This window comes from Equus asinus, chromosome 4 (genome assembly GCF_041296235.1).
Source record: "Equus asinus isolate D_3611 breed Donkey chromosome 4, EquAss-T2T_v2, whole genome shotgun sequence".
NCBI lineage: Eukaryota > Metazoa > Chordata > Mammalia > Perissodactyla > Equidae > Equus > Equus asinus.
Genome location: NC_091793.1, coordinates 27,334,798 through 27,355,661, shown reverse-complemented (window position 1 = coordinate 27,355,661; position 20,864 = coordinate 27,334,798). Strand labels below are relative to the sequence as shown.

Sequence of the window (20,864 nt, the reverse complement as noted above, 5' to 3'; positions counted from 1 at the left end):
GACTTGGTGAATGATGGTCCCATTGGTGGCAGTGGGTAACATCGCAGGGGGGCTGGGGGGAAAGACAAGGAGTGTTGGACCCTTGGAGTCTAAGGAGGCCATGGAACTTCCAGGTGAAATTATCCCGCTCAGCAGGATGTGGCTGTGTGCAGTGCCCATTCCAGAACACACAGCATGGTGGTAGGACAACCAGGGGAGAGGGTGGGGTTAGCCGGGAGAGTGTGGAGACTAGATGAGAAGGGGAGGCAGCCAAGGACAGAAAATTGGGGAACACCTACATTTTAGTGACAAGAAGAGCCTGAAGAGTCTGCCAAGAAGACTGGGAAGGTACCCAGTTGGAGAGGTAGAAAGCAAAACCCCAGAGAAATTGAGTCTCAGCAGCCAAGGAAGAAGGCGATGGATGTCAAACGCCCTTTGGCCATCTCCATAGCACAGGACAAGTCAGTTTCAGCTCCAGCAGGTTCCCCTGGAGAGAGCTCAAGGGCCTTGGCAGAAACAGGATCTCCAGGCCAGTCTAACAGGAGACCAGCCACACGTCCATCCCATTCCCACCCAAGCCACAAGGGCACCCGGTGGAGACACACGTGTGCGTCTTCTGTGCAAAGCCAAGCACACAACCTTCAAAGAAACCACAAAGGAGCTACTCATTTTTAAAGGAAAAACATACGAACTCCACAGGCATAAGGAAGACATTAAGACAGGGTCGAGGAGAATTTCTCCCTCTACTTCATATTACCCTGAACAGAAATAATCGACTGACTGAGCAAATAGTCATTAAAAAAAAAAAAAAGAAAGGCAAGAGCTGGCATATTAATTCTGTTTCCCATCTCCCACCACCCCAGAAACCTGGGGCACAAAACGTCTCTACACACGTGCACATGTGTTTTCTGGCTTAAAATCCCTGGGAGGGGCTCTCGGGGGAAAGAAAAGGGAAAACCTCAGGATTGAGATGAACACAGCCAGAGACCCTTACTGAGGGGTCTTCACTCCACGGCAGGGCTGGAAAGGGCTGGGCAGGAGATGCTCTGCAATTTTACTGCCATGAAATTGGCTCCAGATGGAAGGGAGAGAAGGTGTTTACTCCCTGTCGGTGCCAGACGCAGAGAGAACCTGAAGCACCTACCCTCTTAGGTTCGTAATTCCCCAGGGCTGGCAGCAACCCCACTGAGGGTCTGGCCCGGGCCCATGGTGATGGGTGGACCAGGCTGTCTATTGCTTGGAAAAGGCTCTTTTGAATGTAATGACTTTCAGATGGACTGTGGGTTTGGGGGAGGCATTGTGGCTAGGAGGGGAAGGTAGGGAAGAGAAGAGGTGTTTCCCTCTGAGGCAACAGAAGTGACAGTCTCATCAGTGCCTTCTCCAGGTTTAATTACCAGAGGCCAGCTCTGCCCTGGAAGAGGGGCACCGTGGCATCCTCTGCCGTGTTCCCAGATCTCCCAGGTGCCCCCCAACTCATGATTCACAAATATGTAGCTTCCAGAGAGGATGTCTCCCCTCAGGCTGACATGTGGCCAGCTCGGGGGTGGAGGAGCTGGGCAGCTGCGGACCCAGACAGGATGCTGACTGAGAGCTTTGTGGCCATTGCAGACGGGAGGGGTGAGCTTCACCCACTCAAAGCACCCGCACCCCACTGACTAGTGTGGAATTGTGCCTCTCCCACCTTCTCCGCGAGACTGGCGAGAATGCCGGCTGACGGAACCGGTGTTCTCTGGCTTACAGCGCCCCCTAGCACTGGTCAGAGGGATAGGGCTCCACGCAGTTTCCCGAGGACTGCCACCTGCCTGTCTGAAGACCCACTGGGAAGGGGTGGCTGGTGCCAATCACTTCGACTCATTTAACCAATACTCACTGACTTCTTTGTCACCAACATTCAATCTCTGTGTTCAAGGGGCTTAAAGTCCAGAAAGGGAAACAGATGGGCCAACAATCACATTACAGTAAGGTAAATCGTGTGAAGGAAGAAAGCACAGGATGCTGTAGGGATACATGCGAGGGGGTTGACAAAGACTGGGCAGGGGAATCAGATAAGGCTTCCTGGAGGAGGTGACATTTAAGCTGTGACTTAAAGGCAGTATAGGAGTTCAATGAATTTTGGAAATAAGTTATGGGGACAATAAAAGACATATTTCCTGTCTTTTTAGCGCTTATGATCAGAGGCAAATGGACAGATAAACAAGTAATTACAACAGGGCTCTATCAGATGCCTTTGCTGTCACAATCTTTGTTTTCAGCTTGAGTCTTCGAGGAGAGAGCAGAATAGGAACTCAATAAGTGTTGATCAAGAGATTGATGGATGGGCTTCACTTTCAGGCACATTCGATTTGTCTCAAACCTTTTAAATGGCAAGATCTATCTTCCCTTCAGAAACACCTTGTCCTTGAGAATTTTCCATGGAATCTTAGACTTTTTGAACCAAAGGGGATCTTGGGGACCATTGAATTGTATCTTTCATCCAATAAACACGGAAATTGAGGCCTGGACAGGTAAGCAGATTTTTCCATACAGGCAACTCTTCTTCTGCAGCAACCTTTAAAGCAAATCTCAGGTCTTTTGCTTTTTTTTTTTTAACCCCAGCTTCTCTGGTTCCCCGGGAAGAAAGTTTTCATGCGTCTCTTTGCAGCGATATGTTCGGAATGTTTTCAAAAGGTATTAGATGATTTAGAAAGGGAAAAAATAAACACATAAGAGATACACTTCTGAGGAGTACAGAGCTGTATTCATTCTGATCGGCTCCAAGAGAACTATTCAGTCAGTGCAGGTGGAATTCCCGATGTGCTGGGCACTGTACAAAGAGACTCTGAGACAAACTGGTCTACTGATCTGAACCGCAGATCCAGGACTGTGAGTGGCTGGGGTTTCCATGGCCAGAATGCAAGCATTAGGTCACAGGCTATTGTCTTAGGGAGACTGCAACACAAGCTCGGCTCTGCCGATAGCTGACTGTGAGACTTAGGGCAAATTCCTTCACCTGTCTGAATGTTGCTTTCCCCACCTATAAAATGAGGATGGGACGTCTCTGAGCTCCTTTTTCAGGACTCCTAAATGTCCATGAGAGACTTCTCATAGATTCCAACGTCCTATAACTTGACATGAAGGGGGCGCGCACGGCCTCTCCTTTCCTAGAGAAGTTTCACAAAAGGGAATATCGGGTCAGCCTGGTAGGTCTGAGGACAGGCCAGGCAGATTTGGCAATTTCTTCAGTTCTTCTGAGGTTTATAAATCTATCATTGTTCTTAGCTGTCAAGAGAAAGTGGGAGAGCCAGTCTCTTCCTTCTTACTATTAGCCCCAGGTCCATTCCATCCAGCTTATAAAGTGGCCTTGAAAAAGCAATTCTTACATATTATTAGATCCATGGACACCATGACATCCTGATTGATGGCTGTGAGGTCTGCTTGCTGGAGGGGCTGACCCTGGCAGTAGGGCCCTCCTCCACCGGGATTCACCGGGCTCACTCTTTCTCTTCCTCAAGATGGGGACTGAGCTGACCTCACACGGGTGGGCAGATGCGAGTTCCCTCAGGTTAGACATTAGGGAAAACTTCCCACCTGAAAGGGAAGCTGAATACAAAGATGCTGCATGGACCAGCTTAGGATAGGGAGCAAGAGGAAATAAACCAAAAGGCAATTTTATTATCTTTCAGCTGGAAAAACAATCAGATGACTCTTGCGCTTACGTAATTAAGCACGAGCCGTCATCAAATGCCTCAGATGCTTCTATACAGAACCTGCTGCTCAAAGTTCAGCAACAGTTATACGTCTGATACTCATATTCTGGGTAAGCCTTCCCTTGGAGAAAATATTGGCATTTTGGACAAAATCATAAAGTGAAAGGAAAATAGAGAAGAGAGGACCTCTCTCACTTAAGATGCTTATCCAAAGTGGATTTGGTCTGGAAAGGCTTATAAAACCTTCCACATGACTGGCACGGTGCAGGCATAAGCGAAACTCTCAAATCCCACCAAGCATGCCCTCATTCAACCTGTAGCCTTGGAATGGCCTCTGGAGGGTCCATTGCTCAAGACTCACCCGGCTGGGCACGCCCACACCCAAGTCCTCTGGGACCCTACTTTGTGCAATGAGGGCTGAAAAGCTGTGTGGGCACGTATCTCAGACCTCAAAGTGCTTCTCGTGTGGTTGGGGAAGTAACACAATCATCCCCCAGAAAACAATGAGCAACGTGCTGGAGTAAACGTCCATGGAGGGAGAAATGTCTACGGGTCAGACTATAGTCAGAGTCGAGGCCGGAAGGGTCCTAAAAGTTGCAAAGGGGACAAGATAGGATAATGTAGAAACTAGATTCCCTTCCTTACAGCTAAAATTTCTAAGTGGGGGCAAGGAGTTTAAAAAATCTTGGAAATACCATTTCCAATGAAATGTTCTGCTTCTGCCCCCCCGATGTCACTTCTCCGAGGTGGAAGCAGAGAAGTTTCTGAGAAAGAAGTTGAACTTGCATTTCTGAGCAGTATTCCCAGTGCTTATTTTATTCCAAACGTTTAGCATTTCTGCAGCCAAAACATTCAAGTCTCTTTCTAGATGAGATGAATTGGGAGAGATAGGGGAAGAGGCTCAGGAGTAGAAAGATAGACACTCCAGCTGCAAAAGGATGTTTGCACAGCAAGAGCGAACGGCCGCGGCTAAAGTCCAGGGAAATAAATGTTGCTCTTAAGGTGGAAACAAGTGAATTGAGTTCCTGGCTGGTTGCCAAGTCATGTCACCTTTCTGCGCCAGTTTCCTAATCTGGAAAGTGTGAATGATATTTTGTGTTTTTCCTATCTAAGAGGATTCTTGTGAGATATAGTGAGGTGAGGTATGGAAAATATAAGGCAGGATCAAGATGTTACTTCATAATGACAGTCCTAGTATTAGTTAATAGCAATCATCTATTAGAGCTAGTCATCTAGGATCCTGGATAGTTCTCTAGAATCTGGTTTTACCCCAGGTTTAGATCGGTTCACTCCCAAATTCCTTGCTGGACAGTGGAGACCCGTCCGCCCTAGGTGGGGTTACCATTTTCTCTGGCCCTGTCTACTTGTTTTTCAAATAACCTGAGGGTCTTTGCACTTGCTGTTCTCTCTGGTGGTCTCTCCTCCCAGATCACCACCTGACTGAGCCTTCTTGTTCACATCTCAGCTAGGAAGCCTCCTCTTCAGAGACTTTCTCTTATTATCCTATAGAAAGCAGTGCACCCCTCAGTCATTTCTAACCCATTACTCTGTCTTGTTTTCTTCATAGCACTGCCACCATCTAAAATTACCCTATGTATTCATGGATTTACTGATGGATTGCCTGCAAGTTCCATGGGCGCAAGGACTTTGTTCTGCTCATCCCAGCATCCAGAACAGTGTTTGTTGAATGACTTCACAATTTACTCCCGGTGAGCCCAGGGAAACGATCGTCTATTACAGCCAGCTCCCGAAGGCAGATGGCTTTCTCATATCCAGGAGAGTCCGGGGCAGGGGTGGGGCAGTTGGGGAGGTAGGTCATCTACCTAGTTCCTTCCCTTCTGGCCCTGCTCCTTCCAGAGAAGGCGGACAGTTAGCCGCTTCCCTAGCCTTTCTACCAGGCGCAGTTAACGTCTCCAGGACCAGGGCCCCTCTGACCTGCCAAAGGGTTGGTGCTGGGGTAGGTGGTCGTTGATTCTGCTTTGGGTCAGAGGCTCCCAATGGGCAGGGTGGGCGTGTGGCGAGGGTGCAGGCGAGAGGGGCGCCGCTCGGGGGACACTCGGTCGGAGGCGCGCCCCAGCCCACCTACTCGCGCGCGCACAGCCGCATTATTCCCTATAAGGATCTGAACGGTCCGGGGCCGCCCCGCCCGGTCGCCCCGCGCCCCCGGCCCCGCCCCCTTTTCGGAGGGCCGATGAGGTAATGCGGCCCTGCCATTGGTCGGAGGGGGCGGGCCCCGAGGGCCCCGCGGGGGTGCCGGGGGGACCCGCGCTATATCACTCGGCCGCCGGGCAGCGGCGCAGAGCGGGCAGCGGGCGGGCGCTCGGACGGCTTCTCCTGCTCCGGCTCCTCCGGCTCCGGCTCCGGCTCCCGCTCCTTCCCCGGAGACACCTCCTGCCCGCAGAGTCGTGCGCCAGCGCCCGGGCAGCCTCGCCGCGCCCCATCCCGTCCCGCTGGGCACTCGGGGGGCAGCGCGCCCGAAGCCAAAGTTGCCCCGCACGGCCGGGCGGGTGAACTCGGGCTGCAGCGGCCCCGCGGGCGGCGCGCACCGCAACTTTGGAGAGGCGAGCAGCAGCCCCAGCAGCGGCCGCGGCGATGACTCCCTGGCTTGGGCTCGTCGTGCTCCTGGGCAGCTGGAGCCTGGGGGACTGGGGCGCCGAGGCGTGCACATGCTCGCCCAGCCACCCCCAGGACGCCTTCTGCAACTCTGACATCGGTAAGCGCTCCCGGTGTCCCCGCCAGAGCCCCCGCGGTGCCCGCTCGCGCGCTGCAGCCCGGACTGGGTCGCTGCTCCGGGTGGCGTGGCGAACCCCGCTCCTTTTCTCTGCCTGGGCTTAGGGTGGGGTGGTGAGCCTCAGTTTCCTCGGGCTGGGGCTCTGGCATAACCGAGAGGGGAGCTGCCCTGCAGAGAAACCCCACACTGGCCGAGTGAACTGCAGCTTTTGCTCTCCTTTTAGGGCGTGAGGTCCCTACCGCTCCTTTGACATCTGGAAAATTTCCCTTTTCACTATTGCAGGAGGAGGGGCTGGAGGAGAAGGCTGGGAGAGAGGGTTCCTAAAACTTGCAATGCCAACTAAAGTGCTGGGATGTTAAGTAGTTAAAGGAAAAACAAAAGTTGCCAGCCATGTGCACAGAAAGTTGCAGGAGAAACTTTCAGTTCTCTGAGTTTGCATCATCTCCCCCGTCCATGAAGTTCATTCTTTTCATTGAGACCCAACCCAGCCTCAGCTTCCCAGGCAAGTGCTAACCCAGCTTCTTGGACTGCCAAGTCTGGGTGGATTTAAGGAGAAAAATGAGAAGAAAGCCGTGGGGTTGACCCTCCCCCGGAGGAACTGTATTTGACAGTGTTGATAGCAAGCAGGAGGTGGCGTGTGTGAGGGATCGCTTATCACATAGCTGCGAGAATTTGCAGGAAGGCTGTTTTTTTTTTCCTTGAATATGTGTGGGGAGGGGGAGAATGAGCAGGAAAAATAGATTTGTCATCAAAAGAACAAAGATGCCTGGGGTCACATCGTGGTGACAATTCCAAGCTGGACCTCGAGTCTTGATTAGAGAGACTCAGTAAGAAGCCTAACCAGTTTTTATCAAGGGCTTCCAGAGTGTCCTGGGAGAGCTTGTCTGGGAGTGTTCGGGACACTTGTGTTTGGATGGCCAGAGGTGGAGGAGCAGCTGGAAAACATCTCTCTCCTCCTTTCCAGCTCATAAAGCATGCAAGTCCAGTGGCCTCTGCTGTGTGTGTGTGTGTGTGTGTGTGTGTGTGTGTGCACGCACGGGCTGGGGGTGGGGTGGAACACAGTCTGGCCGCCCTCTGCCTGTGTCGATTCAGAGGTGAAGAATGGAGCGTGTGTGTTTTAAGTACAGTCATAAAGGGGAAGGAAAATTTTCCACTGGGTCCTGGGTGAGGGCCTCCACAAGTGTGCTGCAGGGGAGGGGGGAGGAGACCGGAGCCTGGCAGAGGAGGCAGCTGAGGTTGGGAGGGGCGCTGCTGGTGGGCCCAGCCAAGCCTAGGAGAAGTCAGGGAGGTGGCTGTGGTGACCAGGAGGTCAGTCCAGTTGGCAGGCGTGGGTGTTTGTGTGACCTGGGGTCACCCTTGTTAGAGGTCCCCTGGGGCTCATGTTGTACGCCCTGCCCTTCCTTCTCCCGGGGGATTCTGGCTGGTCCCTGGGTTTGTGAGTTGCCTGGGAGGATCCTTTTGGGCTGCCTGAGGCCCGGAAGGGTTTTCTCCCTTCTCCTTTGACTGCCCCCACCCAAATTCCACTTGGCCTGTCCCATCTCATCCCTTGGTGACATTCCCACCTGAGTCATGTTGGGAGCTGCTGCTGCTGCTGGCGGTGGTGGGTTCTGGTCCTGCTCAGTGAGGAGCACACACTCGGGGCCAGGGCGCTGACAGGTGGAGTCAAGGCGCCCTCTTCTGCTTGACAATGGCTTGGATGTGTTCACTGGGATTGTTTTGGGTGTGTGGGGAGAGGGAGACCTCATGCCTCCCCCCTTGCCCTTGACTTTGGGATTTCCACCCTGGAAGGTCACCAGGGAACAGTGGAAACAGGAGCAAGGAGACCCTGCTTCCAATGGGGGCGCTGCTTGACTCAGTTTCCTGTTTAGCTTTCCTGCTGTGGGTCTGGGCTGATGCAGAAAGTTTCTTGTGATTTCTCTGGATTTATTCAAGAATAAATCCCCCTGCCACCCTCTTCAAGAAAGGGGGCCCAGAGAAAAGCTGAGTTACCAGAAAGTATCCAAAGCCCAGAACATTGTGGTAGCAAGAAGAAAAAAAGAGACAAAAAAATCTTCGATGCCCTGGCACCGATCCAACACTGTTCTGCCTGCCTTTGGTGCACTGCACTGGTGGCAAGGATGAGATAATGCTTTTAAAAATGGGAGGTGTGGATGTGGGCTGCTTGCTTGTTGACCTCCGCCGCCTTACAGCACCCTGCTGGTGTCCAGTAGGTGGCTCCCAGTTTTCCCAGCTCGCGGCCTTTCTGGTTTACGTCTGGGTTGAAGCTCTGCTCAGAAATGTGTAGGAGCTCCCCATTCCCCGTGACCTCCAGGAGCCACCCCCAGCCAACGCTGTAGCCCATTAAAGATGCTCAAGCCAGTCCACCAGCTTCTAGAACCTTCTTGGCTGTTTTCTCTTCGTGACCAGGTGCTATGTTGCTGGGTGAAGGGCACGGTGTCCTGGCTTGGCCCTTGTTAAGGAACCCCCCGAGGCCTTCCCTCTCCTTCCTCCTTATCCACAGGTGTCTCTTTTTGCCTTTCTCCCCCAAAGCCCCCGGGGACTTGCATTGCCTTCTGGGTGAGGAGGAGTTAAAAGGTGTTTCTATGGCAACTCCAGGCCCTGTACCCTAGCGAAATGTTTAGGAGAAGAATAAACTACATGCCGGCTTATAAAACATACTGTGGGGAAAGAAAAGGGCTTGGCAGCCGCCACAATGTCTATGGCCCCCTCCCCACCAGCCATTGCCCCTGAAACTCTTGACAAAACCTTGCCTCGGGAGGAGGGGTGGGAGGGAGCTGGGAATGAAGGAGCCTGTCTCAGCCGGGCAAATCCTGCTCCACCAGCTCTGTCCAGCCCAGGAAGAGGTGGGCAGTGCCAATTTTCAGAGCCTTCTGAAAATCAGGGTGTGCGTGTGTGTGTGTGTGTGTGTGTGTGTGGTTTCTGCAGGGGGGCCGGGCGGTAGAGAGAGAGAAATTTGTTTCAGAATGCCAAGCCCTCCTCTTTCCCTCCCTGGCAAAGAGGAATGAGGCTGTGGGACGGAGTGTTGGGGGCCTGCCCCCTGAGCCTGTTGGGAATTCGAGAGCGAGGCTCTGCTTGGGGGCCCGCTGCCAGCCCTGGAGGATGGTCCCTGGATATCTCCAAATTGTTTTGGCAGGGACCAGTGCCAGTGGATTCTTTCAGTATCAGATCTGAGGTTGTGGTTTTAGCCAAGAAGCCATTTGCAAAGAAGTCAGATCCATTGCCTGTCACTCACACATACACAATTGCACTCTACACCGGGCTTTGTGACTTAAGGAAAATAAAAAGGATCAGACTTCAGAGAGGAGCTGGCCCCTTGGGGAGGGGTCCCAGGCAGGCTGTTGACCTCTTGGGAACCTTGGAGAGAGGAGAGCTGCTCTTCACAGGAAGAAGGAAGGGACATCTCAGACTCCCACTGGGTGCAACCACTTCACAGACCCTGTGTCTTTCATCCACCCAGCAACCTTAAGAGTGGTATTATGCCAATTTTTCAGATGGAAAACACTGAATCTGAGAGAGGTTGTGCTTTCCCAAGGACCCCCAGCTACTAAATGGTAAGGCTCGGTTCATCCTTAGTTAATGCCATTCTTCAAAAAGTTTTCAAGTTGCATTTATCTTGGATATTCTAAGGCAGACAACCCCTCCTAGGACGGAAATGGAATGGATAGTTAACACTTGAGAGTGCTTTATTTATTGACCTGAGAAGTTTTCATTAAAAATAGAAAGATAGCCAAAATGGCCAGCGGTTTTAATTAAACATCACTTTATGGGAGGGAGAAATTATTATTATTACTGTTATTATTATATTAGGGTATAAATAGAGAAAAATAAAGGAAAATTCCTAATGTTCTTTGGCTATTAGAACTGGAAGAGACCATCAAAACCACCAAGTCAAAGTTAAAAAATGGCTCAGTTTGTCTCACTGAGGCCCCGGGGGATAAGGACAGCTAATGGAGACGAGACATCTTGAGCTTGCATACTCCTCCTCTTCCAGGCGGGGATGCGTTGGGGCTGCCCAGGGCGAGGTGCCCAGTCTATGCAGACGGCCAGTGTGGTGGAAGAAAACCAGAGGCAGAGTCAGGAGACGGGGTCCTGGCTGGCAGGCGAAGGTGCCTCTCCCACAGCTCTGTGCCCCTGTCGCAGTCCCTGGATAGATAAGGCTGGAAGCATGGCCACAGGAGTGGCTTGGGTGGAGGGACTTTTGTTTGTTTTGCAAGAACAGCAGGAACCATTCAGCTCCACTGCTGAATGGCACATTCCAACAGGTTCATTAATTAAAAACAAAAACAACAACACAATTCTCCTTGCGTTTGACTTTTACCATTCCAGCCGGTATGGACAAGGAGGCCCCTTCTTCTAGGCTGTGTCATAGTCAACGCCTGCGTGGCCTCAAGAGGCAGGGTGGGGTGGTGGAAAGGCCGTGGGGCAGGCAGAGCTGGGCTTCATTCCTTCCTCTGGGGCTTGGTGGCTGTGTTGCTTGGGCATGTTACTGGACGTCTTTAAGCTTTCGTTTCCTCATTTATAAAAGGGGAATCATAATTTGTTCCATTTCAACCGTTTCATTTTATTCTACATATTTAAAGTTACAAGTATTATGTGAATACATTCCATGTCCATGTGTGTATCTGTGTGTATATCTATATCCATCCATCCATACTCCATCCATCTATCCATCACCCATCCATGTCTATCTATCTATCTATCTATCTGTCTGTCTGTCTGTCTAAAATCAGATAAGGGGGAAGTCTTTTTTGATCACTTCCTCTAATTCTAGCTCCTTCTCCAGACCATTTCCTCCCTGTGCATTTACATACATAGGTACCTATAGAAAATTTATAGTAGTTTTTTCCCTTAAAAACATGAATAATAGAACACTATAAATAGTGGAAAACCGTATATAGCATTCTGCTTTTTTTTCATTGAACAATGTATATTAGAGATTGTTCTGAGATATACATATGGATCTAGTTCATTCTTTTTGTGTATAGTATTCCATAGGGTCATAATTTTTTTTTTTCCTTTTGAGGAAGATTAGCCCTGAGCTAACATCTGCCACCAATCCTCCTCCTTTTACTGAGGAAGACTGGCCCTGAGTTAACATCCGTGCCCATCTTCCTCTACTTTATGTGGGATGCCTGCCACAGCATGGCTTGCCAAGCCGTGCATAGGTCTGCACCTGGGATCCGAACTGGCGAACCCCGGGCTGCCGAAGCCGAACGCGGGAACTTAACTGCTGCACCACCGGGCTGGCCCCTAGGGTCATAATTTTAAAAACCTAATTATGGAGTGATTACTATGGGCTAGGCATCATTCCATACAATTAACATGCATTAACTCATTTAATTCTCTTAATAGTCCTGTGAGGCAGCTGTGTTACTGTTGTCTCCACTTTACAGATGAGGAAATTGAGTCTTAGAAAAATTAGGTAACTTGTTCAAGGTTACTACAGAGCCTGCATTTAAACCCCTGCAGCCTGGCATTAAAATATAATCAATACTATCTATGAAATTACATTACATTATATTATATTATACTATATGTTATATTGTATATATTACTATATACTATTATATTGCTATAATAACATAATATCCCTATAGGTATAGGTATATATCTATTTAACCATCCCCCATTGATAGATGTCTAGGTTTCTAACAGCTGTTCACCCTTACAAAGAGCACTGCAACAGTCATTGTACAATCCTCTTGTTCACATGTTACAAATATTTCTCTATGGGAAACGTACCATTGGAATTATTGCACATAAGTAAGTGCATTTTACATTTTAATAGTTCCTGCCAGTTTGCCCTCCAGAGTGGCTGTGTTAACATAGTTCTTTTCGGATGTGCAACATGAAGGGATGGAGGAACTATTCCGGCCCTGTGTAATACTTCCATGCTTCTCTCAAATGGGAAAGCAATCTATAATTTTTATTGACTTTCTAGGGTTTTTCCTCCTTTCGCTTATCCCTTTGTCCCTTCTAAAGTGAGCAAACTTAGGGCTACTTAGACCAAGTTGAGGGAGCATTGTTATAGGGAGCGAGGGGCTTCAGTGCCAGGAAAGCTGTGGTCCTTGAATTGTGGCAGTTTGGAGTAATTCAGTTGAAGATGCTGTGGTTTTTTTGCTTTCATAATCAGCAATGGGCCTTTCGTTCCATGAAGCTGTTTGACTTTGGGGTTTCACATGAACCCACGTTTAAGCATATGTGGCTATATTTTGAAGACACAGGGCACAGGGTTTTGTTTGGTGATTCAAAGATGCCCCATAGTAGACCGGCCTGGCCCAGTTCATGGTGGCACCAGGGGACTCAACCTTTTGTCACCCTACTCCCCTTGTTGTTGCATTTGGATGGCACTTGGATGGGAGTGGTGGGATGGCCATGGAGATGCACATGGACTGTGGAGAGGGAGGCAAGGTGGCTCCCAAACAGGAAAGATGCTGGGGTCTTGTCAGTCATTATGGGAGCAGCAAGGGCTGGTTTAAGAGAGAGTTCACTGTCCTGATTAAAACCCTTCAGTGGACTCTTGAAATAAAGTGTCATAAAATGACTCTTACAAGGACTGATCTGGCCCCTGCCTAATTCTTCATCCTCTCATCACTGCACCTTCCAGCTCCAGCTGTTCATGTATTCTCTCTCTGGCTCTTGGCCCATGCTGTCCCCTTGGTTTTGAACATTCCTCATTAACTTCTCATTCTCCAGGTCACATGCGGTCCCATTTCCTGGCCCACTCCTTGGCATTGGTGCGGAAGAACAGTCACGCCTTGCCCAAATTTTAAACACGTTGAAAAACACCATCTTTAGTAAAAGCCAAATTCTCCAAAGCTATGTGGGAAATTCCCAGAGGGGGCCATTCTTGGGTTGGGCGAGACCTAAGGGCTGTGTACCACCCAAAGGGATGCATCTAACCCCCCTGAGAGGGGAGGGACCTGCTATGCTGTCTACATTACTTGATAAGCCCAGTCCCATCTTCTAGACATTATACTCCACCACCATCCCAGAGAAAAATGTAGAGATTTCTAAATGCCATCCCAGCAGGAGAGGACCAAAAATGATAACTACCTTTCATTGAGGTGCACTTACTATTGCCAGGCACTGTACCAAACTCCTTACTTGCACATCCTGTGAAGTGGGGACTGCCTATCCCAGCTGCCTGGTGAGTGATTTGAGGCTAGAGAGGTGAAATCCTTATCCAAGATCACACTGCTAGGAAACAGACAAGCCGGAACCTCCACTTGCTTGGTCTGTCTCCAAAACTTGTATTGCAAATTAGTCTCTTATATAGACCAAGGGCTGGGAATCTTTGGACGTGGGAAGTTGCTACTCCTTTGCAACTTCCCCCACCTTGGTTTTCTGATGCCACACTGTCGGGGGTCCCCTTGGTATGCTTCTCTGATTTTTTCTGTAGCCAGCCTCTCCAGCCCTTGCCTCCTCTGCTACCCCCAATTTTATTACAGTACAGTCCCAATGAAAGCAAGCCTGGAACCCCATTTCTAATTTCTATCCCAGTGCTCTTTCCACTGAATCAGTGGTTCCCAGCCTTTTCAACACCATGGACTATTGGCTATTAATTTTCCGTCAGTGGGTTCCATGTTTGGAAAAATTATCCATCACTACTTCATGTGTTGAGTGTTGATTATTTTTCCATTAGAAGAACTAGTTAAAATATATCTATAACGACTGATACTAGCCGGTCATTATTCTGACACAGTCAGCTAGTATGTCAATTAATTGTAGCCCAAAGCACAGAAACTTGGTGTTTTCTTAAGCCTGGGGAGCATTCTCATGGGCTGTTGGATGACTGTAGGGTATGGGTTGGGCTGGCTTACTGAAATGCTGAAAATAGCTCATGGAGCCCTTCGTCATCACTGTTCTTCACACCTCTGAGAATGGCCCTTTAGTTTTACATGGGTTTACCATCTCTCCTCCTTGTGGGCAGGTCCACACATTGACCCTCCCTTGCCATATTCCTATGACCTCACAGTGCTGAGAACGGGGCTGGCGGAGGTGGCAGGGAAACAATGTGCCCTCGTTGGGTTGCACACCCTTTCAGAGGAGGTGACGTGGCTTCAGGTATTGTTTTCCTGTATTAACCTCTGATAGGCTGGAGCAGATGAATGTTGATTCTAGCTAAAGGGACTCGCTAAACCGTGTAAGACAGGAGGTCACCTGGTGTCTTTCCAAGCTGTAATGGAACGGAGGCCTTTTTGCTTCGTCGCTAAAAAATTAGAGTCTAGAGGAGGCGAGGGGATCCATTGAACCTTTCCTGTCCATTTATAAGCTCTCTGTGAGGCTGGGGTGGTTTGGTTGCCCCAGAAGGGATGGTCCCTGCTGCCCAGCACGCAGTTCTGATTCACATCGATGTAAATCTTATCACCTAAGGGTGGCATGCACGGCACAGAGAGTGGAGACGTTAAGTGTTCCCAGGCCTGCGGCCACCTGGCTTTTTGTGGGGGTGGGGAAGAGAAGGAGAGCTGTAAGATTTGGTCTCAGAGCCCAAGGTAAAGTTCAGCAAGTGGAAAAACAGAGCCCTGGGAGGACAGGGGGTGGAGGGGTGGGGAGAGGGGAAATCCTGAGCAGACCAGATCATTCTGGAACCAGAGACCTTAAATATTGCCTGCAGTTACCCTGCCCCCTCCACCCAACTTTGATCCCTCTGGGAGTGGGGGCCCCAGGCATGGAATCGCCCAGTGGCCTGCAGAGAAGGACTGTTGCGTTCAGAAATCCTAGAGCTCCTGCACTCCCCAGAATAGGGCGTGGGGAAGGCGAGCCTTGCACCCTGGCTCAGACTTCACGAGGATGTGGGTTCGTCACTTGAGGGATCATGGATATTTGCCTAAACTGCGTCCGGTTCACGAGTTAGGAGGGGTCTCCTTTTCACTTAGACTTTATCGTTGTGTATAGATGCATAACCTTTGAGATTTGGAAACAGAGCAGCTCTGGTGAGCTCTGCTGCTCAGAAGCTTGGGCCTCAGTTTCCTCATCTGCAAAATGGGGGAACTAATAGTATGTAGTACCACATTGGGTTGGTGATTAAGTGAAATAATTCATGGACAATGTTTAGCACATGGTAGCAGGGTTGTTCAATTATATGCAAGAGCGGGTATTCTCAGTTTATTTTTTGGTGAGGAAAATGGGACCCCGAGGGGCGATGTGACATTTTTCAGGATCACATACAGAAAGCTGAGTTTCAAAATCATGGTTGTTTGACGCCCCCCACCGCCCCCGCCATCTGATGCTTTCCCACTTTGTCACACTGCCTCCCACAGGACAGAGAAACAAACAACTAAGTTCCCTACTCTGTATTTTCATAACTCTCCACATTTTAGAGTCTTAAGTTCACTTGATCTTATTTGATGATCACAACATCCCACTGAGGAAGGCAGGACGGTGGGAGTCATCGTTCCCATTAAACAGATGTCAATAGTGAGAATCGGTGTGGTTCTGGAGCATGGCCACCAGCCCATACATGGACTTGGGAGTGGCATGTCTTCAGAGGGCAAGTCCTACACTCTTTTCAAGGGTCAGGTGCCGCCCTTTCCTCTCTAGACCAGCACTCTCTAGACTGCTCTGGCATGTTTGCCTCTGATAGGCACAGGTCGAAGATGCTGGGGTAGCCAACGGGAGGGCCTGGGAAATGGACTGATACTATGATACGGATACTGATACTGATATGGAAATGGGTGATACTGAACTTGGATGTCAAATCCATGCCCCCTGTCCCTGTCTACACCCGGGGCTGGGAGATGCAGCGTGGGGCACAGGAGTGAGCACTGGCCTCGAGTTGGGACACCTGGGTTCTAGTTCTGGTTTACCACTTGATTGGGGAATCACCTTGGTGATGTCAACCTCCCTGGATTTCAAGCTCTTATCTGTAAAATGGCAGGATTGGTTCTATGTGGCCTGTACACATATACATTTTTCTCACATCTATTTATAGTAATTAATATTTTCCTGAATGCCTACTATGTGTCCAGTGTTTCTGGCTCTAAGCTCCCTTGGGAGGGGCTCTCTAGCTGAATAATTGAGCACTGAAATCCATCAGCAACACCTTTTAGGAGGTAACTTCTGTAGAAAAATATGGTCTATTAAGATAAGAGCCAGGACTCTGTGGTTGTAAAAGTGGATGAGGGCTTCGACTGAACAAAACCACTAATGAGCTGACATCCTTTATCGGATGACATATTTGACCACCAAACTTCCTGTTGGAGCAGAGCTGATTTGCCAAACAGATAGCAACCTTGCAGACCTAGTTGATGGCTAGAATTAAAAATCAAGGTCACTTTGGTGTCTGTCATTGATCACTGAAGGGCTTAGTAAAAATTCTGATGAACCCCATTAACACCACTACAGAAGCTAATGGACGAGAGGTGGGGTTGAGAATCAATACTCATCAAAAATAAGGCCTTCCTGATCCACAGTCCACCTGAGCAGTCCCTGGCCCCAGCAAATTTGGTTAATGGGTTGGCTCAACCATCTGTAGCTGAGAAGACTTCTCTCATGGAAGACCAGCTCGGATGAAGACCTGTGATGAAGACGTATGGGATCTGATGGAACGTTTGTTTCCATGAATGAGGAGGGAGTTTGGGAGCCCTAAGCTCAAACCTATGTCCTGTTGGGCACCCACCATCCAGTCCCCCTCTGCAACAACAGGACACAAACCACTAAAGAGCCCTCCACTGTAGCTTCCTGACACAAATGGCCACCAGGACTGAGCAATGTGGAGGACCCCAACATCCCAGGTTGTTCTCCAGGGTGCAGTTCTGAGAAAATGGGGAAAAAGGCTGCACTGAGGCAGGCAGGTGTAGCTGTGAGTTCTAGTGCCTTCTTTGATTGATTCTCTCTTTGCCTGGGTTTCCTCACCTGTCATCTAGATCAGATCACAAACCCAAATGCCTGCAGAGGCTAGTCACAGAAGTTGGATGTTTGCATATGAAACATATTGAAATATTACTCACTTCTACCAAAAAAAATATATATGTGTTCCCTCAGTCTCTTCCCACTTTGGAGAATAAATGGGTACTAAAAGTTATTTCTTTGGTATAGACAAATAACAAAACAGTGGGCAAATGTGATGATAACTAGCGACGTATCTTTGGCTTTGGAGTGGGGGAGGCAATAGAGAATGGTGACGACTGTGGCGAACAGAACAGTTCACATCCTTTCTGAAGGGGACAGCAGCTGTCCAGCTCCAGTCTGTCAGAATGTGGGTCCAGTGTTGCCAGATTTCCAGTCTCTTAGGATAAGCTAAAAATCCAAAATTTTAGTGTGAAATCTTCTGATTTTTAAATGCTGGCATAATTAAAAAGCAACACACACACATACATACACGTGTATGGGCCACAAAAAAACATGTCCCTGGGCCCGATTCAGTCCTGTGGGTCATCAGTTTGTGACATAGAGTCCAGATGATCTCTTGAATTTCCTTTGGGTTGTAGGATCTCTCAGTGAATAAGACCAACTGCTTTTTCAGGCAAAGCAATGTACCCTATCCTCAGTGTCCCCAGAGAACACTGCTCATAGGCTTGTTATTGCACTTTCCACACTTTCTGAGCCGGTTAAGAGCACAGATGCTGGCGTGAAATGCTGGTTCAAACGTCTGGCTGCATTAATTGCTAGCTGTATGGTGCTGGGCAACTCAATCCTTCTCAGCCTCATTTTTCTTATCTGTAAAATGGAGTGTGCGATAATAGTCCTCTTAACCTCACAGGGTTGTGGCAGAATTCATTGAGATAATGGGAATCACAGGCTTGGCCCGAGGCCTGGCATGTAGTAAGGGCTTGATAAATGTCAGCCATCATATTATTACTACTTAGTGCCTCCCCCCAGATGGTGAGCCAGCTGGTGGACAGCGAGTCATGTCTTACTCACCAGCTCATTGCCTGATGCATAGTAGGCATGCGATAAAAGCACCTCCAATGAATGAAGACTTTCAAGAAAGAGAGCATTCCAGCCTCTCCAGGCCATAGGGCACTTAGCTCTCTGTGTGTGTCAGAGAGAGAGAGAAAAGAAAAATCAGTCTGGACATGCTGGGCACTGACCAGCTCAATGAGAAAAAGCTGTTGTAAGCTGCTTAGCGTGCTCAAGAGTGGCGATTGTTTTGGAAAATGAAACAAAAGCCCTCGCCCGTCCTTGTCTACCAGAGAAGGCAAGAGACGGCTGGGGAAACCGGAGCGCAGCTGCCAGACCTCAGGTGCGGACAAGTGTGCTCACATCATTGGGCGCCTTGGCGGCTTGACGGGTTTTATTCATTGAGGGCCCCTCTAAGGCAGAGGAGATTCCTGGACCTCTTAAAATTTAATGCCCCACCTGGATAGTTAACATCTGTGTTTTATTCTCTTTTAAAAAGTTAACCCCAAATAGTTCAAATTCCTTCTGGATCCCTCAGAGAAGAGTTTCTTACCGGGCGACTCACAAGGAGGGAGACAGAAAGGGTAAGGCTAGACCAGCACTGTCCAGAAGAAACAATTATTGCGAGTCACAAAAGTAAGCCGCATATGTCATTTTAAATGTTCTTATAGCCACATTAAAAAAAAGGAAAAATAATCAATGAAATTAATTTTAGTTCTATTCTTAACCCAATATGTCCAAAATATTATTTCAACATGTCATCATTAAAAAAAATTGTTTGTGAGATTTAATTTTTTTTTTTAAAGACATATTGTGGTTTCCCTTCTTTTTGGTGGAGAAGATGGGCCCTGAGCTAACATCTGTTGCCAGTCTTCCTCTTTTTTTCATTTTTCTCCCCAAAGCCCAAGTACATAGCTGTATATCCTAGTTGTAAGTCCTTCTAGTTCTTATATGTGGGACACCGCCACAGCATGGCTTGATGAGCGGTGTGTAGGTCCACGCCCAGGATCTGAACCAGCGAGCCCCAGGCCGCCAAAGTGGGGCATGCAATCTTAACCACTAGGTCAGTGGGCCTGCCCCCAAGATTTTAAATTTTTTAAGTTTTTGAAATCCAATATATATTTTCCACTCCCAGCACATCTCGGTTTGGACTAGTCACATTTCTGGTGCTTAATAGCCTCTGGTGATTAATGGCCACCACACTAACAGGACAGTACAGGTCAAGATAATATTTGTGAATGCAAAGCATCTTTTTTTTCCCCTCCTTCTAGTTGTTTTATGAGTTGTGCACAGAGATGTGGGGAAACTGGAGGTGCGTTGGGGCTGATCAAGGCTCTGAGTCTACTGACTCCACTTGGCTGCAAGAGATATTCAGGCCGTGTGGGTCCCAGGGTAGGGAACCCGTGCTCTGTGACACTGTAGAAGCCATCTGACTCAGTGCTCTCACTTGACAAGTGGGGCAACTGAGATTCAGAGAGTTGGAGTATTTTAGCCTAAGAAAGCTGGAACTGGAATAAAATTAATGATAATATTTGGTAATATCTAACATTTATTGAGTCATTTTTATATTCCAAGACCTTTTTGTGCATTTTCTCCTTAAACTCTCATAACCACTGAGTCAGGAGGCACTAGTTCCTGATCTGCAGATGAAGAACTTTGGGCTTAGATGAATTAAATATTAAAGCAGCTAATATTTATTGATAGCTGTTCTAAGAAGTTTATATACATATATATTAATTCTAGTATTTACTCTAAACCTACATATTGGGAATTATCATCCTCACCATCATTCCACTTTAAAGATGAGAAGACTGGGATTGAGAGAGGCTGAGTCACTTGCCTAAAATGCAGCTCGTATGTGGTGGAGCCAGGATTTGAGCCCAGGCTGCCTGACTCCAGAGCCCGAGCTCTGAATCACAGATTATGCCCGAGGTTGCCCAGCTGTGCGACGGCAAAGCTGTATGTGAGCTGGTTACATCTGTTCCCTGGTCCACGGGCTTTCTTCACCGACTTGACTGCCTGGCTCACACTCCCCTTGATTCCTAGCACTTTCTGCCTCACTGTGCTGTCGGTAAGGACCAGAACAGAGAGGCTACGGACTCCAGCACTGACTGAAGGGTCCAGCAGAACAGGCACATCTCCTCCGGCTTGGCTGATTCCCAGGCTGGCCTAGCCCATGAAGCCAAATTCCTGGCCCGGTGGAGGAGGGTGGGAGGAACACTTGTCCATCCTGCCTTCCCCGTTGGGCGAGGTCAGTGTACCAGGTTGGAAAGTGGTATCTGTCTAATTGCAGGGGGGCGCGGTGGTTAGGAGGATTAACACTCTTTAAATAGACACCAGAAAACTAAGAATAGCCTTGCTGCCTGGAAATTGATGGGTATTCCTGACCACAGGCCATCCCCCTTAGTAGATGCTCAATAAATGCAGGTCAACTACGGCATAAACAAATGCTAAAAAGGGGTCATTGGGGGAGCCCTTAGCCGGGAAGACTCTGTGCTCTGTATAAAAAGAACTTCGGCTGGAGGTCATTTGAGTCTCCATGCACGCTGGAGACCTCTGCTACCTTTCCTTGTCCACTGTTGTTGACTTGAGGCCAACGCCTTTATTTTTGGCCAGGGGAACGG

At 48.9% G+C, this 20,864-nt stretch overlaps 2 protein-coding genes across 2 annotated transcripts in view; one reads left to right on the top strand and one right to left on the bottom strand.

The window, feature by feature from the left end:
* SYN3 (synapsin III) overlaps positions 1-20,864 on the bottom strand; it is a 453,497-nt gene that overhangs the window by 236,280 nt on the left and 196,353 nt on the right. The window lies entirely within an intron of this gene.
* TIMP3 (TIMP metallopeptidase inhibitor 3) overlaps positions 5,885-20,864 on the top strand; it is a 58,036-nt gene continuing 43,056 nt past the window's right edge. The window contains exon 1 of the mRNA XM_014852360.3: positions 5,885-6,378. Coding sequence (XP_014707846.1) covers positions 6,258-6,378 — 121 coding nt within the window. The 5' untranslated portion in view covers positions 5,885-6,257. The remainder of the gene's footprint in view (positions 6,379-20,864) is intronic.